The 23146-nt window shown below is 56.3% G+C and overlaps 2 protein-coding genes across 4 annotated transcripts in view; one reads left to right on the top strand and one right to left on the bottom strand.

Moving 5' to 3' along the window:
• ITPK1 (inositol-tetrakisphosphate 1-kinase) overlaps positions 1–3437 on the top strand; it is a 169011-nt gene extending 165574 nt beyond the window's left edge. For all 3 annotated transcript variants that reach the window (XM_028098559.2, XM_028098549.2, XM_028098568.2), the window contains one exon: positions 1214–3437. In XM_028098559.2, the coding sequence (XP_027954360.1) occupies positions 1214–1572 (359 nt within the window). In that variant the 3' untranslated portion in view covers positions 1573–3437. The remainder of the gene's footprint in view (positions 1–1213) is intronic.
• Positions 3438–6849: 3412 nt separating this feature from the next.
• On the bottom strand, positions 6850–19252 carry CHGA (chromogranin A). Its single transcript, XM_028100452.2, has 8 exons — positions 19109–19252; positions 18256–18302; positions 15823–15916; positions 14928–14996; positions 12289–12384; positions 10522–10944; positions 9326–9816; positions 6850–7088 (listed from the first exon to the last, which is right to left on the bottom strand). The coding sequence occupies exons 1-8, from the start codon at positions 19152–19154 to the stop codon at positions 7005–7007; spliced, it is 1350 nt and encodes a 449-aa protein (XP_027956253.1). The 5' UTR covers positions 19155–19252; the 3' UTR covers positions 6850–7004.
• Between the last annotated feature and the right edge of the window lie 3894 nt (positions 19253–23146).

Consider the following 23146-nt stretch of genomic DNA (forward strand, 5'->3'; position numbering starts at 1 on the left):
CAAGCACCTCAAAGCCGTAGCTTTTGTTTGCTGGGCAAGTAAGATTGTGGACAAATGAGGCCGCCCCTGCCGCCTGGCCCCGCGTGGGCTCTCCTGTGACAGGGGCTGCGCCCTGGTCATTTCTGAGGCTCATTCTCAGCCAAGGCTGTGCTGGCAGCTGTGAGGGCCCTCCTGGAGGATGTGCAAGGGTCCTGGCACCCGCTGAGCACTGGCCTCACGTTGCTGATGGAGGCCACGGTCGTGCGGGGGGTCAGCAGTGCCTGGAGCCCCTCCCGGGGTGGGCACACACTCTCGGTCCTGGTCTTGGAGCTGTGTGCCCAGCCCTCCGGCCTCCGGGGTGGTTCAGGGTGGGGGGAGGGCACCCACTCATATTGAATTTCTACCAAAGCAGTTTTTTGGGAGTCAGCAGAATCCTTGCTCTAGATCACAAACCGGCTCGGTGGGTAGCCTCCAAGGACGTGTTTGCTGACTTTTGCCTTCATATCTGTGTTAGGAAATAAATGTGGGCTGTGGGCAGCCCCAGGCCCCACTCTGTTAGAGGCATGGGTGTGGCCGTGCAGTGGCCCCACTGGGGGCACCCGGTCTCCGTCCTTTGGCTTTGATGCTCTGAGCACGTGACACAGAGGGCCTCCCTCCGGGTATTTTGGGGGTGAGGAGGCAGCAGGCTCTGTTCCAGGAGCGGCCACTGTCGATCCCGCGTCCCCTCGGGCGTGCCCACAGCAGCCTCCAAACCGAGACCTCTCAGTTTACACAGGAGGAAGCTGAGCTGGGCCACGTGGAGTAGAGGGTTGTTTGTGATTGAGAACGTGAGGAGTGGGCCTTTGGTACCGCCCCGCCCCGCCATTCCTCTTCCCCACGTGCATCTTGGCACACTGGGTGGGTGAGTTCACAAGACGCTGAAGCTGTGTGCAAGAGGGACAGGGTGCAGGGTGTCTGCCTGTCCCCAGCGTGACAGCTTCTCACACCCTGGGGACAGCTGAATTCAAGGACTAGCCCTTTGGTGCCGCCCACACCCAACTTTGAGTCTAGGCTTGGTGGCTTCGATGGGTCCCCTTACTTACTGAGCCTCGGTTTTCTCTAAATCCTGAGCGTGCCCACCTCGAGTTCTGCGAGCCGTGTGGTCAGCCTGCGCCCCGCCCTGCCCCGTGCCCACGGCCCGTCTCCACCGCAGCCTGGCTCAGCGCCCCGTGCTGTCTGTCTTTCCCACCTGCAGGCTACGAGGGCGTCACCGAGTTCTTCACAGACCTCCTGAACCACGTGGCCACCGTCCTGCAGGGCCAGAGCGCGGCCACAGCGGCCGCGGGGGACGTGGCCCCGCTGAGGCACAGTAGGCTCCTGGCGGAGCAGGCAGGCAGCCTGGCAGGCGAGCGGACGTGCAGCGCTGGCCCCGGCTGCTGCAGCAGCATGATGGGCCCGGACCCCCCCTGGACGTCGGAGGCCGACGCGGGCGGTGTGGGCCCAGGTGGCACCACCAAACTCCCGCACCAGAGACTCGGCTGCACCGCCGCCGTGTCACCCAGCTTCCAGCAGCACTGCGTGGCCTCGCTGGCCACGAAGGCCTCCTCCCAGTAGCCGTGGAGCCCGGGACCCAGAGGGCGGCGCGGGCCGCAGAGTGCACCTGCTGGGTCAGCCCCTCCCAGCAGTGACGCTCCTACTAAGAATTCCCAGCGATCTGATTCTTCTTCTTCTTCTTCTTCTTCTTCTTCTTTTTTTTTTTTTTTAATTTTTAACCTGATTTTCTGATGTCATGATTGAAATAAGGGGTGGTGGAGGGGGAGATGGAAAAGAACCCTAAGTGGTCCAGCCTCGGGGAAGATGGACATCCCGCCTGATACCTGCTGTGCAGATGTCTTCACTGGGTTTACACTTGCTGTGTCTTCAACACTAGGTCTGAGTGTGAGGTGGGGTGTGTGTGTGTGTGTGTGAGTGTGTGTGAGTGTGTGTGAGTGAGTGAGTGTGCACATCCACGTCTGCTCGTCTCGATGGCTGCTGTGGATCAGGCCTCGGGGATCCCGGAGGGGGCAGGCTTTTGGCAGCTGAGCAGAGCGAGTGAGGGGTTCCTTCTCTCTCTTTTCTGCAAGCTCTCTGCACCCGGGCCGGGCCCCCTCGCTGTCACCCTCCGACTGGCCACCCCCACAGCCTTGTGCAGAACAGGGCCTTAAAGCCCCAACCAGGTGTGCAGCTGTCCCTCCCAAGAGCAAGAGCCAGAGGGAGTGAGAGGTGCACCTACTGTTTCCTTGGGGAATTCCATGCAGGGGGTCTGGGCTGTGGGCCGCCTGTTTCCTGCTCACAAAAGGGAAGAAGGAAGGCCTCGAGTTGGCTTCCCCTTTCCACGTCCAGCTCCCTGGGGTCCACCAGGCCCTTCAGCGTGGGTCCCGTGCAGCCCTGCAGGGGGGCCTCCTTTCCTGACCAGGCGCTGCTCCCCAGGACCCAGGAGGAGACTGCCTGATTGGGACCCCCCGGGTTGATCCCGCCTGTGCCAAGGATTTGTGCCGTGACTTTGGACAAATCACCTCCGGAGTTGCTGGGCCTCTGTGTCCTCATCTCTGATGAGTGGTTGAGCCCAGAGCACTCTGAAGGGCAGGCTTGATGCCCCAGCCCCTGCGGTGCAGCCTGCTTCTCTGAGAAGTCAACCTGATGCGCTTCCGCTTGGCATTGAGGCGCTCGGGGGCCCTCTTCCCCAGGATGGGGAGGCTGCCTGTATGCTTCACGTCTTTTCACACCCGCCCAGCGGGCCCGCTCCACCCTTCTCCCATACTCACTGTAAGCCCTAAGCACTAAGCTAGCCAAGTGTGAAGGGAGCTGCATCCCCAGAGGGGAGGAAGCCATTACCCCCTCCTCCATGAGCATCACCCCGGCCCCTGATGGCAACAGATCCCACCAGCCGATCGGTCTGTTCCCATGGTGCAGCGGGCAGCCCACCTGCTCCTCCACAGAGAAGGGGGCCAGCGAGAGGCTTTGTCAGCCCTGGGACAAGGTGAACTTGGGTTTGATGTATAGGACCCCCTGAGCATGATCTTGTGTCTTCAGATACCCGTTCACTTTGAGAAAGTGGGAAGGGCTGGGCTGCCCTGCATGGTCCAGTGAGGGTGGCTTCAGAGAGGCTGCTGACCTGGGCGCTCGGAGGGACCTTCAGGCCCGGCTCAGCAGGGGCGTGGGGGGTCACCCACCTTCGGGAAAGGAAGGGCTGGGTGGTGGCCGCCATCAAACGGGGCTGGGCCTGGGGTGAGGGTTGGTGCCATCGGAACTGCCCGGCTGTCTTGCAACCTGAGGGCCCACCAACTAACCGCGTTTACACGACTTGAGTGTTGAACCCCGATTATAATGTCTGTACGGCGCCTTTCCTAGTCCAACCCTGAGCCCCGGGGAAGCAGGAAAGTGCGGCTGGCCTCTTGCACTGCTTTGTCTCCAAAATAAACTACTGAAATCAAACTGCATTTCACACGTGTTTACAAATGTTGCTGAAAACTTGTGTTGTTCTGGTCTGTTCATGAAATTCCAATCCCGACCTGCCTCAAGAACAGGTTGGGGGAGGGTGCGGGTGACTCCCGATGCTGGGCTGGGGCTCCTGGCCATATTGTGTTCCTGTGTAACTTAGGTCCACCCCCAGGGTCACACATGCTCAGGTCCAGGGCCCACAGGTCCAGTAACAGTTCCCCACTGGCCTCAATGCAGGTGGCAAGCAGGGTGACTACTGCCTCTGGGAGCCGAAACTGAGGGGTGTGGGTTTCACTTCTTAAAGACCTGGGAGCAGTAGGTGCAGGGAGAGGGAAGGCCCAGTGTGGGAGCAACCGGGCCACTCCTGGCCTGGCTGGTGATCACCATCCAGCAAACATTGGCCGTTCTGATCGAGGGATTTTAGGAGCAGAGACGAGAGGGGCCATCGGTGGGGAGGAGGCACCAGCCAGCGACCTCCACTCCGGTGTCGGCTGGGTGCACACTGACCGCACTGGATCCCGGGACACTATCCATAGAATTCATTTCCCCTCAGGCCTTGCGGTGTCTGCATGAGGGAAGGGCCCACTAAAATGCACCTCGCCTTAGCAGCCCCTTCCCCAGAGGCTTGCTGCTGCTGCCCCTGGATCAGGGCCCCAGGGCGGGGTCTGCTGCGGTGTGCATGTGTATTCCTTGGAGCCGGTCCCACCAGAATCCGGAGGGCAGTTAGGACTCTCATTCCCAAGCGTCTGTTTGCCGGGTGGTGGGCATGGTGGGGTCTGTGGCCCTGCGGCACCTGTCTGGGTTGCGGTCAGCAGCCGGGGCTGCTGGGGGCACTCCTGATGTCAAGGGCTCCAGGAGCATTTTGGCTGATGCCCTGGGTAGGTCCAGAGGATCACTTGCAAGATCTCTGCCCTGGGCAGCCTGAAGCGGAGGCCTGGGGCTCAGTTCTGCTTACAGATGCTTTGATTCTAGAATGATGTGATTCCACAGACATTAGGCCCCGACTGAGTGCAGGCTCTGGGTATCTAACCTCTTCCATAGGGCCCGGGGGAGTGTCCTGGGGTAGTGCCCTTGCCATTGGCATTCACAGAGGTGTCTCCGTTTGCTGGGCAGCATGGTGGGCGGGGCCTGAAGCCACCCGCATCACTGGGAGGAGGCCGACCCGGCTGGAACCCCAGGGAGTTCTCCGGTGCATCCTTTAAGTGCGCCTCTATCAATAATGGAGAGAACAACTTTGAAAGAGTTCCTCTCTATCCAGAAGCCCACCCGGCGGGCCTTGTGGAAGGTTGAAGGCCCACAAGAAATGAGCTTTCCAGCGGGGGGGGCGGGGGGAGGGACACACAGCCGTTGCCTGCCACGTGGCTACTCTGAGCCCGAGGGAGATGGGATGTCCTCGTCCTAATCTAGAAGCTTGGCCTGGCTCAGGCACTCACACCGACCGCTGGCCACACAGCTGACGAATGGCTTCACTCATGACCCTGGGGTCTGCATCGGCCTCCCCTCTGTGCCCTAGAAAGTGATCATCCGGTGGCATCCCCAACAGCCCCTCGTCCTCCACGGGCCCCGGCCCGGAGCTACAGAGACCTTGAACTGTGTGCTGGCTGTCCTGAAGGCAACGGCCCCTCCTTGTGGCTTACCACGGGGCAGAGAAGTGCCCTGATCCTTGACCTTCTTCCTTGGCCAGCCTGGCCACGCCCTGATGCCCTGCACCTCGCCCTGCCCTGCCCGAGTCTGACGTGATGTGGCTGAGGCCCCAGACCCGCGATGCTCCCACTGGTCCTGCCCTCCACGAGGAAGGGACTGGGCCTCTGCCCCTTCTCTCTGCGCAGCGTCACCAATGTGATCTCAGAGCAACACCCCCCGCCCCCCAAACAGACTGTTCACAGGACAGCGCGGTGGGACCCGGGCACTCTTCCTTCTGGTTCTGACCACCCGGCCCCGCCCAGACCGCCTGGGACCTTTTCCAGAACCCGTTGCGTTTCCCCTTTACTTCCAGACCCGACAGCTTGGAGGGGCTGTCTCGTCCCCCGCAGCCTGGCTGACCTCTTTCTCCAGGGCTGTCTGTGGGATCACACCTCTTCGACATCTGTTTTCCCTCAAAAAGCTTCTCCCATGGTGACTTCACCCAAAGTCTGGTGGTTCTAGTTCTAGTGACACCTGTGCTTTGTGACAAGTACTGATGCTCCGGTCCTGTTCACACAAGCAACAAGCAACATTAACTAGACCCCCAAGCTGCCTTGTACTTGATTGTGTACATCCAAGCACACGCTGTCTCCCTCCATATACAGACTGTATATAAAAATCACTGCTTCTGGAAAAGCCAGGAGACGTCCATTGGCTCTTTCGATTGGGCTTTGTGTTCTGCGTGATTTTATTTAAAGATTTTATTTATTTTTCAGAGAGAGAGAGAGAGAGAGAGAGAGAGAGACAGCATAAGTAGGGGGAGAGGCAGAGGGAGAAGCAGGCTCCCCGCCGAGCAGGGAGCCCGATGTGGGGCTCGATCCCAGGACCCTGGGATCATGACCTGAGCTGAAGGCAGACGCCTAACTGACTGAGCCACCACCCAGGCGCCCCTGTGTCCCGCATGATTATGACACTACAGGTGGCCATCTTTGGGATGGGTTATTTCAGGGACAAGGTGACCCCATGTTCTCTTTGTTAACTAGTCGTGGTAGCAGATGTTTTGGTATCTGACCGCCTCGTGGAATACAGTTTGGTGGTGTGTGTGTTATTTCTGTAATTGTCGTGGATGGAGTGCACCCTTGAAACGTGTGAAGAAATAAACGCCTTATGGCACCAGCTTTGGAGGGTGTTCCTCTGTGCCTCGGGATGGTTAGTGGCAGTGGCGGGCAGCCCCCTCACCAGCCTCCTAGGCGAGGCTAGACCTGCCAGGACCCTTCCTTCAAAGGACTCGTATCATCATCATAATGGTTTTATGGTCCAGGCTGCCCGGGCCCTTCGAATCCTCCTTATCATCTGATGATGGAAATAATACGTATTCTCCCCATTTTACAGATGAAGAAATTGATGTCCAGAGATGCAAAGTCACTTACCCCGAGTCCCCTGACTAAAAAGTCGCCCAGAAAGGATTTGCTCCAGGGAAATAAACTTCCCCTTGTCCCTTTGCGCGAACCCACCCCACCCCACTCTGAGTCAAGGGGGGAGACATCCACAGAAACCAGAAAGCCCAGAGCAGATTTATTTTTCCTTAGATAAATTTTGTACAGAATATATTACAGTCAGGAGTTCTCAGCTTTCACCAAAAGGTCAGAAGTTATTGCAGTTGTGCCCAATGGCTCTGATGGTGGAAAGGAAACTTCTAGAAAGCTGCCTGTGTCCAGAGAGAAAAGATCACCATTTAAAGTGTGTGTGGGGGGGTGTCCGCCCTGCAGAGGGGTGCACCAGGGCAGGAGTCAAGAGCAGGAGGAAAGGAGCAAGGGGGCGACAGGGTGGCCTGGGCTTGGGCAGGCTGGGAGCAGCCTCTCTACCAGAAGTAGCACGCGGGCCGTCTGGCCAGGGCCTGCAAAGGGCTGCCTCGGGGCCCTGGCTGGGGGGCGGCCGGCGTGTCAGCCCCGCCGCAGGGCCTGCAGCTGGTGGGCCACCTTCTCCAGCTCCGCCTCGATGGCCGACAGGCTCTCCAGCTCCTGGTCCTAGGAAGGAACATCAAGGCTCCTGCAGGGACTGGGCCGGCCGTGTGGACGGTGCAGTCTGCCAGACTGGTTGTGCCGCTGGCTAGCTGTGTGGCCTCAGACAGGTGGCTTTGCCTCTCTGAGCCTTAGGGCCTTCATTCATACCATGGGGACAGAGACACTGCCCTGCTGGGATTACTGAGGGTTACTGTGAGCAAGAAATGGAGGGGGACCAGGGGCCCTGACCCTACACCACCCCTGGTGGCCTCAGATCCAGACCCGCCTCCTGAACGGCTCTGGGCAGACACATGGAAAACGAAGCCTCATTGCCCTCCAGTGCTTCTCCCAGGCCCCTCTCCCAAGGCCTGGACCATGACAGTGGCCCCGAGGGCGAGGACAGGCTTCCCCGCCTGAGGAGCCGTGGGCCTTTGGCACAGGTTGAGGGGGGTGAGAGCTGCCCTGCCTCTCCCTCCTGAGGGCTGGGCCTGGATCTTTAGGCCCCATCATAGGGGGCTCTGGCTGCCAGGGTGGTTCGGGGCAGAGGACCCTTCTGGGAGTCCTGCTCTGTGCCCCAGCCTCAGGAAGCTTCCAGGAGCCCCCGAGTCAGGACTGATGTCCACAAGCCCATGCCCTGGGACTCAGAGCAGGAGTCAGGGAAGGCCATGCCCCCACACCCGGTCTTGACCTGGGGAGGGTGGTCTTGGCGGGGTCCCTGCTGGATGCCAGGTGGTGGAGGACACCCCTTGGGGCCACTTGGAAGAGACGGACGTGGTTGTCATGGAAATAGGGAGCCTAGAGCCTTCTGTCTTGGAGTAGCCCCGGGGGCATGAATTCTGTGATGCTGGAGCATTTCTGAGAAGCCCCTCGGGCTGGGTGGAGGAGGCCCCTGCCCTGTCCTGTCCACATGGCTCTGGGGCCCCCATTCCTCCGCCCTGCAGTCCAGGCTCCCTCTGCCCATGGAGAACGGAAGCTGGCAGACACCTCAGGGCACCTTGCTCTCTCCAACCTCTGTGGGTGGGGAAGGGGGTGATCAAAGGTGCCCGGGCTTGTCCTGGTCCAAAGCTAGGGCTGGAGGGTGGTCTCCTGGGGACACTGACAGATGACCTCTCCTAGCTCCAGCTGCCCAGGAGTCTTCTTCCTCTCAGGCTGCCAAGAACTGGTCCCAGCGTGGAGGGAGGGTTGGGACCCGAGGAAGGGGCCACATCCTTCTCTGGGTGGGCAGAGCGCACCGGGGCCATGGAGAGGTCCCAGCCCCCGCAGGGCCCTGATTCCTATCTGGGCACTGAGGCCTGGACCACAGACCCCTGAGCCTCCTCCAGCTCCAAGGTGCTGTTGCCAGCCTGCCTCCCAGGGACCCCAACTTGCACCTCCTCACCTCTGGGGCTATGTCCCAGCACCCCACTGAGCTAACCAAGTATCCCTGGACATGGCCAGGTTTTGAAAGGTCATGTGTGTTCTGACCATAATAATAAGGTAAGCAGAAAGGACTCCTTACCCCTATTTCTCAATTGGGGGAACCAAAGAGGCTCAGAGGAGGGCAGTAACCCACCCAAGGTCACACAGCTAGGAGGAGGCAGAACCCAGGTCTTCTGGTGCATCCGTGCCTCCCTCACCCACTCACCACCAGGCGCTGAGGTCCCGCTGGCCCTGGCCCTGCCCCAGGGGAGGGAGGCCGGGTCTGAACCTAGGAGGAGGGTGTGCCTGGGCTGCCTGGAGGCCAGGATAGGATGCTGCTGGATCAACCTGCCCGCTGGGGCTTCCCAGGACACCCCCTGTTCTTTCACGACCCCTCCTCCCAGGCCCTTGTGGCTCTCAGGGCCAGTGGGACCCCCCCGCCTCCCAGACCAGACCCTGCCAGGTCCTTTCCCTTCCAAGCTCCCTCTGTCCGCAGCTCCATTGTTGCTCCACTCCCAAACCTGCAGAGCCTGTCTAGCGCCTCCCGGACAGAGGCCCGGAGACCCCAGGGATCCGCTTCCCTACCTCTCCCACTCCCATGACCTGACCTGAACATTCCCCTCTCTTGCCTGCCTGTGAGCCAGGCTGCGCTCACGCCCCTGCCCTGCCCCGCCCCGCCCTTGCCCCTGCCCCTGCCCCGGCTCTGCCCCGCTCCCAAGAGCCCCCCCCCATCTGTGTGCTTCTCCGGTCTCAGACCCACAGGGGATCTGACTGTGTGCCGTGGGTGGGGGCAGGCGCTGCACGTCTAGCCGGGCCCACACCCTGGAGGCCTGGCCTGGGGCCGGCGCCCGCCCCATACCAACCTCTGGTCTGCGGTTGGCGCTGCCCTCCTCCTCCTTCTTCTCCTCGGGGTAGCTGCGCACCTGGAGGGGCAGGCCCGCCTCCACGCTGTCCTCCCGGGAGGGCGGCCTCCAGCCTCGGCGCAGCTGCAGCCCCGGGCCCCTGAAGTTGTAGGCCCGGGCCCGGAAGGAGAGCCTCATGGAGCGGTCAGGGTCGTCTTCCTCCTCCTCCCCCTCCAGACGCTTCCTGGCTGCCAGCTCCTTGGCCAGCTGGTCCATCCTGCTCCATCGCCTGGCCTCCTCCCACTCCTTGGAGAGCTGTTCCTCCTCCCGTTCCGGCTCTAGCTCCCCGTTCTTCCCACCCCGGAAGGGGCCCTGAGGGGCCTCGGCCATCTCCTCCACCTCCTCCTGCCGGGAGTGCTCCCTCTCGCCCTTCCCCTCGGGGGGCTGAGCCTCCTCCGCCCCGGTCTTCCCGGCTCCATCCACAGCCAGAGGCTCGGGCCAACCTGGAGGAACTGGTGGGCAAGAGCAGGAGAATGAAGGAGGGACCCCCGCTCTCCCGGTCCCTGCCACTCCCTGGAGCCTCTCTGTGGCCATCGCTGTGACCGCAGACCACATTCAGGGTCCATGATTCCACTTGGAGGAAAAAGCCATCTTGATAGCGTGCTTTGCAAGACCCCCTCCAAGCTCGGAGGGCTGGGTTGGCCGGAGCCTGCCTCTTCTGTGGGCCCTCTCCCCCCGAGAAGCCCCGGACCCAGGAACCACCCAGCTGGGGAGGAAAGACCCTGACAAGGCTCTCGTGAGGAGCCCGGGGCTCTCCTAAACCCTGGGTGAAGCCGACACTGTCCCCAGACCAGCCTGTTTGCACCTGTCGTGCCCGAAGCCCACCCACCTCTGTTCCTGAAGCCCACCCACCCTGCAAAGGCCCCTCTCGGTCTCCTGGGTCGGAGGGGAGGGGCCATGAGGAATAGTGGGAGATGCAGGGTTTTGGAGTCAGACAAACCTGGGTTGGAATCTCAGCTTTTACTACAAATTAGCTGTGTGACCTTGGGGCAAATTACTTAACCTCTCTGAGCCTCAGTTTTTCCATCTGGAAAATGGAGATAATACCTACCTTTCAGGGTGGTTGTGAAGGTGGGATGCAATTGTGGATGCGGTCCTCCTTCCCACCCTCCCCCTCTCCCGGACACACTTGTTAAGGTGGCAGACATCATACGTACTCTCGCCCCTCCGGATCTCCTTGTAGCCAAGGCTTGGGTGGGGGTTGAATGCCTCGGTGGGGCTTTCTTCTTCAAGGACAGCCTTCTCTCCAGCCTCTGTGGCCTCCTCCTCTTCTCGCTTGGCCTGCTGCCCTCGCTCCGCACCCACGCCCTTCTCTCGGTCCACCAGGCCCTGGGAGAGGCTCTTGCTGTCCTCCTCGGCCTGCGGGCCTGGGTGTTTCTGGCTGGGAAGGTTGTCTGGGGGGTTGGTGTTGGCGACCTCCTGCTCCCCCGGGGCCTGGCTGTCCTCCTCGACCTCGGACCCCTGGCCGGGTTCTGGGGAGGCCTGGGGCCTGGCTCCATCTGTGTCTCCACCCTTCTCTGTGTCTTTGGAATCTTCTCTTCTCTCCGCAGCATCCTTGGGGGACGCCTCGCCCGTCACCTCTGAGGAGACAACAGTCAGGCCCTGAGGACCAGGCTGCACACGGGGGGGTCTCCCGAGAGCCCGATTTCAGAACTTGGTCATTTTATCTTTAGGTTTCCACAAGTCCGGCCCAACACACTCATGACAGAATTAGCGCCACCCGCTCTGTGTCTGGGTTTGACCTGAGCACAACTGGCGTACGTTTCTTTCTTTGGGATTCTACTTCTTAAAGCAGGAAGTGATTTAAAAAAAAAAAAATCACCCTGAAAATGACCTCAGAATTGAAAATTAGGACATCAGCTGAATTGCCATGTGAGCTTGGGCAAACACCTTAACCTCTCTGTGTAAGAGGCACCATTACTGCAACTTCATTCTCTCCTCCACGTGAGGCTTGAGTGTCCTGTGGAAGCGTTCAATTCCTATTTGTACGGTTTCATTAAAAACATTTTCTGGTGGCTGTCTTTTCACAGTAAAAATCCCTCCCGACCCTAGAATGAGTACTGTTGGACCAAGTGCTATCAAGTACATTCCACCGTTTGTCCAGGACCCCGGGTGAAAGTGTTCCCATCCCGTCTACAGAAGCTCTCCCTGACCCTCAGGCAGGTCAGGTGACCTGTCCATGCTCACAGTCTGTAAGCAGCAGGGCCTTGAATACAAGTCTCCAAATGCCAAGTACAGGGTGCTCTTTGTGCTGACACATAGCTACCTCTCCCGTTAAAGCTTCCAGGTGCCCCAGATGGAAGTCCACTGAGATCCCTGATCCTGGAAACTGGCCTGTCCACCCACCTTCCACACGCAAATAGCAGGCCCTGCGGGGGCAGTTTGTGGCTGTTTCCAGGCAGGAGGATGAGTACTAGGGCATCCCCTTGACCTAAGCCATGATCTCTTTGACCTTTAGAAGCTCTCTGGCTTCAAGAAAGATGATCCAGGTTCATTTAGTGTTTGAGAGCTATTCTTCCGGGATCTTCCTACAACAAGACTCTGCTGAGGCACCACCAAATCCCAGGAGGACAGGTGCTGCGTGGTGGGGGTGGGGGCTTTCTGCTGCAGTGGCCTCTGGGAGGATCCGGCGTTGAACCTGCCCTGAGTGTGAGCCCCTGCGGTGGGCAGGCAGGGCCACCCTAGGGCTCTGTAGTGAGATAGACCTGGATTCCCATCTCTAGTTATGCTGCTTACCTTGGACAAGGTACTTAAATCTCTCTGGGCCTCAGTTTCCCCATTTGTACAGGGAAGATCGAAATGATAGCTAGGTACCTTACAGTGCCTAAAGGAGGGGCTCCTTGACCCCTAGGAATCTTTGATCTCGTAACTACTGTTCTTATCTCCTCCCTCCCCAGCCTCTGGCTAGACTGGCCGGCACTGACCTTTCAGCTCGGCCTGGTCATTCTGCTTCTCAAGAGCGTCTGAGAGTCCATCCTCAAGACTGCTGTGTTTCTTCTGATGTGCCCTCTCCTTGGCACCTGGTATGAGAAAAGGTGGGCGAGGAGAGAGAGAGAGAGAGAGAGAGAGAGAGAGAGAGAGAGAGAGAGAGAGAGAGAGAGAAAGAAAGAAAGAAAGAAAGAAAGAAAGAAAGAAGAAAGAAAGAAAGAGAAAGAAAGAAAGAAAGAAAGAAAGAAAGAAAAAGAAAGAGAGAGAGAGAGAGAAAGAAAGAAAGAAAGAAAGAAAGAAAGAAAGAAAGAAAGAAAGAAAGAAAGAAAAAGAAAGAAAGAAAGAAAGAAAGAAAAAGAAAGAGAGAGAGAGAGGAAGGAAGGAAGGAAGGAAGGAAGGAAGAAAGGAAGAAGGAAAAGAAAGAAAGAAAGAAAGAAAGAAAAAGGAGAAAAAGTCCCATTTGGCCAAGCCCAGCCCTGGCATATTTGTGAGCGTGAAGGCTTCCATTTCCTTATGTGTAAACTGGGCATGTCATGTTCCAGGCCTGCTGAACAAGACATCGGAGGGGGCAAGAGCTCCAGGTGGGGGTGGGGGTTGCTGGCTCCCCCTGCCCTCTCCCAGCCAGGGCCCATCAGGCAGCCACCGCACCTCTCCACGCTCACGTTTCTCACCTGGGAAATGCGAACAAGCCTTACCTGCTGCCTCGGACAGCAACAGAGACTCAGATGGAGCAGAGGGTCCCAGGGGTGGGAGCAGAGAGTGGGGGCCCTCTGCACCTGGCTGGTAGCTAGGGGGACCCTGAAGCAGATCACGGTGACTGCTCGTCTGTTCCCTCATGGGGGACTTGAAGCAGGCAAGCCCTGCTCCCCTGGACCCCGTAAGTCCAGGTCTTTGGGAGAAGGCCCAGCAGGTGCCTGAGCTCCACCTGCTGCTGTGATCCACGCATCCCTCTCCCTGCATTGGCCCCGGACTGCTGCTGCCTCCCCTGACTGTCCCCATCCGTGCCCGGTTCCAGACGATGGGCTCTCAGCCAGGCCAACTCTGCAGACGCTGCTGCGGTTTTCCCCACGCTGGGAATTTCTGGGGTGGCTAGAGGCACCTGCTGCGGCGGCACCTGCCCGGACTTGACCCCCAGCAGACCTCAGCTCACACCTCCTGGTCATTCCTTACTATGTGACCTTGGGTAACTGGAGCTCTCCGAGCTGAGGGTGCTCACCCACAGGACAGGGTTGCTGCTTGGGAAACGCTAAGACAGACGTATGCAGAAGTCGCTCTGAGAGTGCAGAAGAGGGAGTGGACGGATGGCTAGGTGGGTGGATGGACAGATGGACACATAGCTATGTCCCGTACTCTTCTGATAGAAAACAGTAATATGGATGCGTATTGAAAACTGCTCCTATCGGCTACACACGCATCTGTGTGTACACAGACATTTCAGGACACATCCTCCTATAACAGTCTCTGTTGACACTGTATTTAATTATTTAAATGTAATACATTAGTCATTCAATATGTAATTTTTAAATTATCATATTGCAATAAAATATTTAATGTTTAGCTAAAAAAAATCCCACCAGGGTCAACGAGATGAAATGAATAAGACAGGCAGTGATCGTCATGGCCCCAGCCAGCACCCACTCCGTGCCAGGCACTCACCTCACACTCCCAGCACCCATTCTCACAGGTGGCCTGGTCCATCCCAAGGGCCTCAGAGTGGGGGCGTCCCAGAGCTGGAGCAGCTTTTGTGCCTCCCACCCCACCCCACCCGAGCCCGAAGCCCAGCCCTGAAGACAGGCCCTCACTTCCTTGGGAAGCCGAAGCGTGATTCCTGACGGAGGGCCCGTGCCCAGGGAGAGGGCCAGGGGCCTGCCCCCAGATAAGCAGCCGCTTCCCACAGGGCATCAGCATGGGGCGGATGCAGGGCCAGAACCCATTTTTTCCCAACTCCCCAGGGAGTCTGTCTCTGTGCCTCCCATGAATCCACGAAGGAATCTGGGGGTGGGCATCTGTGGGATGACATCAGCCTAACTCTCCATCCCAGACTCCTGTCCAGGCTCTGCTTGAATATCCTCAGTGACAAGGAGCTCATTACCTCACAAAGTCACTCCATTCCTAAGAGTATCAGTGGATTTTCTTAATCTCTTAGAGAAAGACCTATTTTATTCTAAAACATGCTGAAAGTCTGGTCTGTGTTTTGGGGGCAAGCAAGACCTTGCTTCCCCCATCTACCCCTTGAGAAGAAGCTCACAAGGGGAAAGGGGACCCTCCTCTCTCCTGGAGACCAGTTTGCTCTTCTGTTAACAGAAGAAAGAGATCCTCTCTGCAGCCTAGTCTTAAAAGTGCTTCCACCAAAATGATCCCCAGAGACGGCGGGGTATTAGGCGAGCTGCATCTGGTCTTGGCATGTCCTTAACTTACTGTGTGACCTTGGACAAGTCACTCAACCTCTCTGGGCCTTAATCTCTTTAACTGTATCACTGACAAATCGGACCAGGTGGCAGGGAGGAGCCCACCTTTCTATAATTGCAAGGAAATAACCAAATCAGAGAGAACTAGGACCTTGCTCAAACTTCCATCCTGGTTTTCTCTCAATTACTGGAATTACCCAGACTCCTATTCAGGGACTGGAAAATACCTTGGAGAGCAAGGTCTTGGAGCTCTTTCAGCAAATTCTGATGTCGCAGGATTGAGAGGATCCGCTCATCTGCAGTGAAGGAGAGTCGTTACGGGTGGTTTCCAGAGAAGAGCCGAGAAAGAGATTACCATCAATATTTTCAGCTGAGCACAAGGAATTTATTTTGGAAACTCAAAACCTGGGTAGCAGCCGCAAGATCAGGTCTTGAGATACCGCTTTGGAGGTGGCCTCCTTCCCAAGGAGCCAAGACTTCCTACAGCCTCAGAAAGTCAGCTGCCGGCCTGGCCCCCAGACCTCACCTGAGAGACGGCAGGCCCCCAGGAGAGGAAGGGGTGTCTCTGCCCCACATTTTCCCATCTCCGTGTCTTCTCAAGGGTCTACTCCACCTGGACTACCCTTTCTTGATTTTTTCTATTGATTTTCAACTTTTCTCTGAAAGTCCAACCCCAGTGCTAATGGTGGATCCCTCCAATAGCTAGGCAAAACTTGACTGCTTGGTTGGAAACACTTCGTCTTTGCCGTGCCCACCTACGACACTCCTTTATTCATCACAAACCTATAGATTGTCTGCCAGGTGCCGGCAGCTTTCCTGGGCTCTGGGGATATAGCAACACAACATCTCTGTACACAGGGTGGACAAGGTGGCTTGCTGTTCCAGCCCTGGTTTCATCCTGCCCAGAATTCTAGTTAACTGTGTTCCTATTGTTCCGTCTGCTAGTCTGTAAGCTCCAGGACCACGGGGCTGTGACCCCCTCATCTCTCTACCACCCCGACACTAGCACAGACTTGGCCAGGGCAGGTGCTTGATCACTGGATTCTGCCCAAAGCCACACACCCATATCCTCACCTCCCAGCCCCACAGACAGTAGCCCCCCCGCACCAGCCTAGCCCGTACCTCCTCGGAGTGTCTCGAAACACTCCTGGCTGACAGGCATGGGGCTGGGCTTGGAGAGTGTGTCAGAGATGACCTCAACGATGCACTTCATCACCTAGGAAGAGAGTGGGGGCAGGTTGGGCCTGGCTTGTGTATGGGGCTCAGCCCCTGAGACTCCAGGGCAAATTTCTAATGAGACTATAGGGACATCTGCTTTTGTCTTCAGGAGCCCGTGGATTCCTGTCTCAGGGGCACAGCTCTGCATTCTTAGCCAGACAATAATAGCGATCATAGAAACCCCTTATATGGTGTTTACCACATGCCAGGTGCTCTAATCTTCTGGCCAGCAGCTACCCCTCTAAGGTGGGACATGGTGGGGGTGAGTACCTGGTACCAGGTACCAAGTGTTTCTCTAAAGATGGGGGAGCTGCTCCTGGGCATTAAGGTATGTCTTGCAGAAGTACTTTAGTCTTGCAGATGCCTCAAAAAGTCAACTGTCGCCAGGAAGTATTTCTGGACTGCCCAGAGAACAAAGACCTTCCCTGGCTCTACCCTGCCTGAAAAGAAGACTTGGATCACTGTCTCCCAAAACCCATGATGTTGTCACATGCAGGGAGTGACAGCCTCACGGTCTGGCTGTGTTCCCCCATGGGATGAGTCCTGTGGCTGGATGTGGGCACACATCAGCTACATCTGGGTGTCCATCCCAGGCCAACAGAAGTCAGATCTCTAAAAGTTTTGTCCAGTGCCCAGCAAGGTGCTGTGGATAACCAGGCAGCTGATAAATGGATCTTTGAAGGTAGTGCCGACTGCAGTGCAGTATCCTAGCTGAGTGATCTTCGGCACATGACTTGACCTCTCTGAGCCTCAATTTGCTCATTTGTAAAATGAGAGCGAGAAGACTTTCCCAACTCCCCTCCCAGGGTGATCAGAAACAGATGGGAAAACACTCTACAAAGCGTGAAGTGCCACACACACCAAGGGAGGGATTCACAACTTTCAACCTGCTTCAGCTGCCTAGAGCAGGACAGGAAACCAGGAGGTGTCAGACATGCATCAGGCAATGCTGGTGGCGAGTGAGGGGGTGGCAGGCTGGGTCGATGGGATGCCAAAGCAACCCATCCAACAATTCAGGATGGCAAACTGGCAAACGCTCTACAGTAGTCACAGCATCGTAGGATGGAATATTTAGGTCTTTACCAGATGTTATGGTGCTCCTGACCCCAGGCTGCTGGGTAGAGTGTGGGGACTGAAGTGTCTCCCATAAAGGATCTGGTAAGAAGGACCCTGCAGCCTGCACCCTGCATCCCCCTGCATCCGTGGACCTTACACTGGGGATGTCAGATAACCACCAGTCCATGAGGACAGATTTTGGGAGAGAGGAATTGGATATGGATAATAATAATAATAATAATAAGGAGCTCTGAAGGGAAACTCTAAGGTGCCCATTAACTGAGGACCTGCTATTTGCCAGGTGCCTTACATCTATGATTCCTACTCTCACAACTTCCCTCAAGGGAAATACTATAGATGGGAAGAGGGGAAGCTCAGAGAAGTTAAAGAATTTTGCTAAGACCACACAGTATAAGAGTGGTAGAGGCTTCTATACAGGCTTGTCTGCAAGTAAAACACAGGAAATAAAATTGAGCAAACAGAGGTTGGAATTGCTTTGATGTTTTGGGTTGAACCACAGCCTCTCCAGAATGGAAGAAAACAGCTCCTGAGAAGGTGAGGGGTAGAAATTTCTCTGGGTCGCAAGTGGGGGTATCCGCAAGCACCAGAGACTGAAAAAACAGCCCCAGCCCAGATGTGAATGAATTCCAAGTATACACCCAACAGAGAGTGTCTCCCTGGCTGCAGAGCCCCCCACTAGTATCTCCTAAGGCCCTTTCCTGAGGGACATCCACCATCAGCCCCAAATGGCGAGGACCCTGGGTGAAGAAGCCATGATCAAGAGTGTTTTCATTGTGAGATCGAGGGCTCTGAGTGCCTAGGGGGTGGGGGTGGGGGTTGCTAGCTGAGCCTTGGGAGGAGGGGAAGATCAAAGAGGGAGGCCAGAGCCAGAGAAGTGAAGACCGTCCTTGCAGATCTGTGGCAGCCACAACCCACAACCACAGGAAGTGCCCCCCCCCCCAGAGCAGCTCAGCCTGGGCCTGCCAGATTTGGAGCGTTCAAGGCTATAGCCAGACACCTTGGCCCAGTAGCTAAGGCACAGGCCCCATGGGCAGCATACCCAGCTCGGAGGAAGCTGGGGAAGTCCCCACAGCAGGATGGCAGGGAAATCTAGCAATCTTTGATATCTTCTTTTGCAAGCTGTCCCCAGGCTCAGCAGCCGCAGTGCTGGCTCTTGGCTTTATGCCAGACTCACTCCTGCAGCTGCCCAAAACCTGGCTGTGAGGTGTCCACTGGAGCCTCCTACCCACCATCCCGGGGCATCCCCATACCCCTTCTTACCTCGGTGTCTCCTTTATTCATAGGGCTGTTCACAGGAAGGGCAATGACTGGGAAGAAAAAGAGAGTGCTGGGGTGACTCCTCTGCTCCAAGGGGCGAGCACAGTCCTTCCCTGGCTTGGGTTTACAGGGGACCCATTCACCCCAGTGCCCCCCCAAAACTGCCCCCACCCAATGAGACGCTGGGGTTGATCTTGTTTCCCTTCCCTGGCGGCTGCCCCCACGGGAATGGTCCCCAGAGGCTGCACTGAGCTCCCTAACGCTTCCCTTTGGGAGAGCTCCTGCTGGGGGGGGGTGCGGGGAGCTGAAGGCTAGTGCCACGAAAACAAGGCCAGCGGCTGAGTGGGACTGGGGTGGAGAAGGAAGCGGGGAGAGGAAGAGAGACCCCAGAGGTGTGGGGAAAGAGACGACGAGGAGGAGGAGGATTGTGAGAGATGATACGGAGAGAAAGAAGTCAAGGGCGGAAAGATGGGGTGAGCAAGAGGAGGGAAGAGAAAGAGGGGAGAGTGGGAGCCAGCAAGGGATCTCCCATCTCCCCCAGTGACCTTGGCCAGCCATGGCATGGGGCCAGAACTGGCTCAGATGCAGTCGAGATGTCGAGCCCAGATATGGAGTGGGGGCGCCGGGGGTCCTGCGCCGCGGGGTCAGGAGTCAGGCCCAAAGAATCAGGTCTGCGGGTTTGGGGTCGAGGAGGCTCTGCGGGGTCAGCAGGGAGGCGGAGGCGCTGTCCGCGGTGCTGAAAGCTCGCCGCGCCGGAGGGGAGGGACGAGGGGCGCGCGGCGCTGCGTGGGGCCTGGGCCTCAGGGCAGGCGGGAGCGCCGAGGACCCTCTCCCACGAGACCCCGCGCTAGCTCACCTTGCCCGGCGCAGAACAGAAGCGCCAGGACAGCGGCGGAACGCATGGCGATCCCGAGGCGCCGAGCAGCTGGCGGTCTGGGGCCGGGCACGGCAGGCACCCTGGCTAGCTCTGGCTGGACGGGCGGCCTGGGGGCGGGTTGTGGCGGCGCTGGCGCGGATTGGGGGCGGAGGTCTCAGCTTTCCAGTCTGCGTCCTCCTGCCTGTCCACTCACCAGCCTCTCTTCACTGGGCTCTGGTACTGCAGGAATTTATATACCCCCGGCCCCGGAAATGACGTCATCGGGACCGCCCCTGCCCCCTTTTTCCCACCCCTCTGGGGGTCTGGCTGCAGCTCGCTCCGCCCTCAGTCTCACGCCTCTCGCTTCTGGTCTCCGCCTCTCATCGCTCTTGGGTCTGGCTGCGAGGCGGTTATCTGGCTTCCAGGAGGTGGCAAGGGGCCTCGGCGGACCCTCCACCCCTCGAAGGTTCCACCGACTTGCTGTCTGTGGACAAATCATTCCTAGTCTTTGGGCCGCGTGTTCCTCCGATGTACACTGAGGTCCCTACCAGCTCTAGAGCGCCACTTCATGCTCCTGAGGTTCCCTCTGCGGGGACGCCCCTCCCCTGATAGAGTCTGGAGGCTTGCTCACCGCTCAGGGCTCCCTCAAATATCTCGGGAGTCCTAGAGAGGCCTCCCGGCCTCCTGTTTGAAGAAGGCCTTCCTCTCTCTGACAACCCAGTTTTGTGCCTTCACAATTTATAATGGTGTATGTATGTATTTACTTGAAAATGTTTGGTCACCATTGCTTTCACAGCGCTGAGTTCGGCAGCTGGCAGAGTAAACACATTTAATAGAGAACTGTTGAAGGTACTGACAGAAAGGCCAAGCCAGGGATGAATGAGTGAATCCTGGGCTCTGGCCCTTGTTGGACAGCTCTCATGGGGGTGGGGGTGAGGCGAGGCAGGAATGGGGGACAGCTCTTTGTATCAAACCAAAATAGGAGTTGTAAATTGGACTCATTAGCCCTAGTTCAGTCCGGTAGGATCACCTTCTTGCTGCTGGTAACCCACTGTGTCTCACGTCTCTTTGAGTGTTCTCAACATCTGGGTGTTTTGTGTGTCAGGTTGGTTTCTTGGTTTGTGTCCCTCTGCCCTGGGGCCACATTGCTGCTCCCAACCTGGATGACACATTGGAAGCCCTTTGCCACCTGACCCCAGTGTCATAGTGAACCTGGTATCTGGGCTAGAGTTTGGCACCAGTTGGCATTGTCCAGAGCCACCTTCTTCCTGCGATGCTCTCCCCACAACTGCTCCTGCTATTTCCTACTTCCTGCCCCACCTGTGCCCACTCCTGCCCCTAAAGGAAGACCTGACAGGAGTTCAGAGGGCACTGAAATGATCCTTTTCATGTATTTATTCTTTCATTCAGCCACTATTTGTTTAGCACCTACTATGTGCTTAGAACATCCTAGAACTGCACTCAGCTATTCTAGGTGCTGAGGATACGGCAGTGAACAAACAGACAAAGTTCTGATTCTTATGGAGTTTACATTCTAAAGTGTGAAGACAGGCAATGAATAAGTAAAGAGGTGAAATACACAGTTGTCAGGTGGGGACAAGGGCTATGGACAAAAATGAAGCAGGGAAGGGGGGTGAGTGTGTTGGGGAGGGACAGGGCTATGTTTCAAATGGGGTGGGTCTGAGAAGTCTTGACCAAGGAGGTGATGTTTCAGCAAAGATCTGAAGGTGATGAGGAAGGAGGTTGCATGTGTCCAGGGGCAGGGGGCTCCAGGTAGAGGGAATGGCAAGTGCAAATGTCCGGTGGAGGGAATGTGTCTGGCACATTCAAGGAGTAGCAAGGAGATAGGGTGAAAGGAATCTGGAAAATATAGCTGAATAGTAACACACAGTCCAACTCAAAAACTTGGAAAATGCACAGAAATGCAGGAAAATGCCATACCGGCGCCCCCCAGAGATAAGCATCAATGATTTTAAAGTATATATTCTGTAGTCTTTGTTGAGGTGGCTCCCTTGGTAAAGGGCAGTTCCCAGCAAAAGACCTCGGCTGAGCACTGACAGATTACATGCACCAGGCCCTTCTGATATGGGGTCACCCTGAATGGCGGCAGATTCCTCTCCAGAGCCCGATCATACAGACTGAGTATAGTCGTCCACCATGGTCTATTGTGTGCCCCAATTAGTTTTACTAATGTACAGATAGATTTCCTGGTTTGCTTGTTCGTTTGTTTTTGTTTCTGTTCTTGCTATTTTAAAAAACAGTTGTATACACATACCTCTGTGGCATTTGCAATTATTTCATGTAATAGTAGGTGAATTTCTCCAAGAAAATGGATATTTTTAAGACTCTTGGTACGCACTGTCCAACTGCCATGAAGAAAGTTGAACCACTTCCCAAGCTGAGTGGATTTCTCTCAAGGGAAATTTCTGAGCCCCTGCCACCCTTCCAAGGGCCTGAGTTCTCCAGGAGCCTGATCCTGTTGACTCCATGAAGCTGGGCATAGCCAGCCAGCAAAACCGTCCCAGACTAGGCTTCTAAAATAACAATGCCAGTAACTAGTATTTGCACTATGCTTTATACCTCTTCCAAATGTTCATCGTTGAGCCCTTATGGCACCTTGAGGCCTAAAGTAGAACAGAAGTGTTGTTTGTTTTGTTTTGTTTTTAAAGATTTTATTTATTTATTTGAGAGTGAGCAAGAGCACAATTGGGGGAAGAGGCAGAGGGAGAGGGAGAAGCAGACTCCCCGCTGAGCAGGGAGCCCTACGTGGGACACAATCCCAGGACCCCGGGATCTTGACCTGAGCTGAAGGCAGATGACACTTAACTGGCTGAGCCACCCAGGTGCCCCGAACGGAAGTTTTGATCCTACTTTGCAGATTTGGAAAAGGAGACCCCAGATGTTAAAGTGAACCTACCAAGTGAACGGTAAAGTTGGGCCTAGAGCTTGTTTTGCCCAAATGCCTATGATTCCCCATCTCATGATTTCTCACATACTGTTAGCTCTCCTGGAATGCCTCCCAATCACCATCCCACTCCCTCCTCTGTGGCCTGACAAACTCTTCCTTACCTTTTAGGACCTGAAGTAATTTCTCCCTCCTCTCTGCCTCCACAACACTTATCACAGAAGGCTGAAATTTTTGTCTTTAGATCCTTCTGTCTCATTGCACTTTGAGCTTCATGGTGTTTGGTCTGCATCCTGCTCATCTTGTGGTATCAGCTCCTGGCCTGGTGCCGGGCGTGTGGTAGGCACAATGAAGAATTAAAGAAGGAAAAAACTCCCATCCCATGATCTCATCTTTGGGCTTTGGGCTGGATTAGTTAGGTAAGGATACGCTGCTGGGAAAAAAAAAAGGACCCCAAAATACAGTGGAGTAAAACGGGATCGCGTTTCTCTCACATACAACAGCCCAGAAGTACACAGTGGTGTGGTTCTGCCATTGTCAATGTGAGATTTCTGTCTTTGATACCAAGGTAGCCTACTTCAGTTCCCGATATCTCTCTACCGTGGCAAAGGGGGCAAAGGGTAGATGGAGGCCAAGCAGCTTCCTTGTAAGGGTATGACACAGAACTTGCCTGATCACTTCTCACAACCCCATTGGCTAGACCTCAGGCACGTGGACATACCTTGTTGAAAGGGAGGCTGGGGAGCCATTGGGAGCGGTTCTGATTACTAAAAGAAGAGGGAATACTGGAGGACAATTAATATTCTGTACTACACAACCCAGGGGGATGATGACAAAAACTAACCCTTGTTGAAAACTTGCCAAGAACCAGGCACTGTCCTAAGAGTTTTACATTAACAGCCCTATGAGGTAGGTGCCATTATTATACTTGCTTACAGATGGAGTTCTGTAAGAGAAGTAAGCCTGTCTACAGGTAACCTCCAAGGTGGCCCAAGGGGACATAGATGGGACACTGACATCTGCTCCAGGGCTTTATATGTGTTATTTCATTTCATCTTTACAATGAACTTGTGGCTAAGTTATCAGTATCTCTCTTCATCATATGCAGAGGCCAAAGCTCAGAGAGATGGAGT

Source organism: Eumetopias jubatus, unplaced genomic scaffold, assembly GCF_037043125.1.
Source record: "Eumetopias jubatus isolate StellerSeaLion01/CBP00866 unplaced genomic scaffold, mEumJub1_p1.0 scaffold_7, whole genome shotgun sequence".
NCBI classification, from domain to species: Eukaryota; Metazoa; Chordata; class Mammalia; order Carnivora; family Otariidae; genus Eumetopias; species Eumetopias jubatus.

Bases quoted from the DNA above. Each gene is read 5' to 3' on its own strand.
- CHGA (XM_028100452.2), bottom strand. From the start codon at position 19,154: ATGCGTTCCGCCGCTGTCCTGGCGCTTCTGTTCTGCGCCGGGCAAG. The intron at 12,385-14,927 runs GTATTTTCCAGT...TTCTCATACCAG, and splicing joins CCAAGACCTTGCTCTCCAAG to GTGCCAAGGAGAGGGCACAT. The intron at 9,817-10,521 runs GTACGTATGATG...CTTGCCCACCAG, and splicing joins GGAGATCCGGAGGGGCGAGA to TTCCTCCAGGTTGGCCCGAG.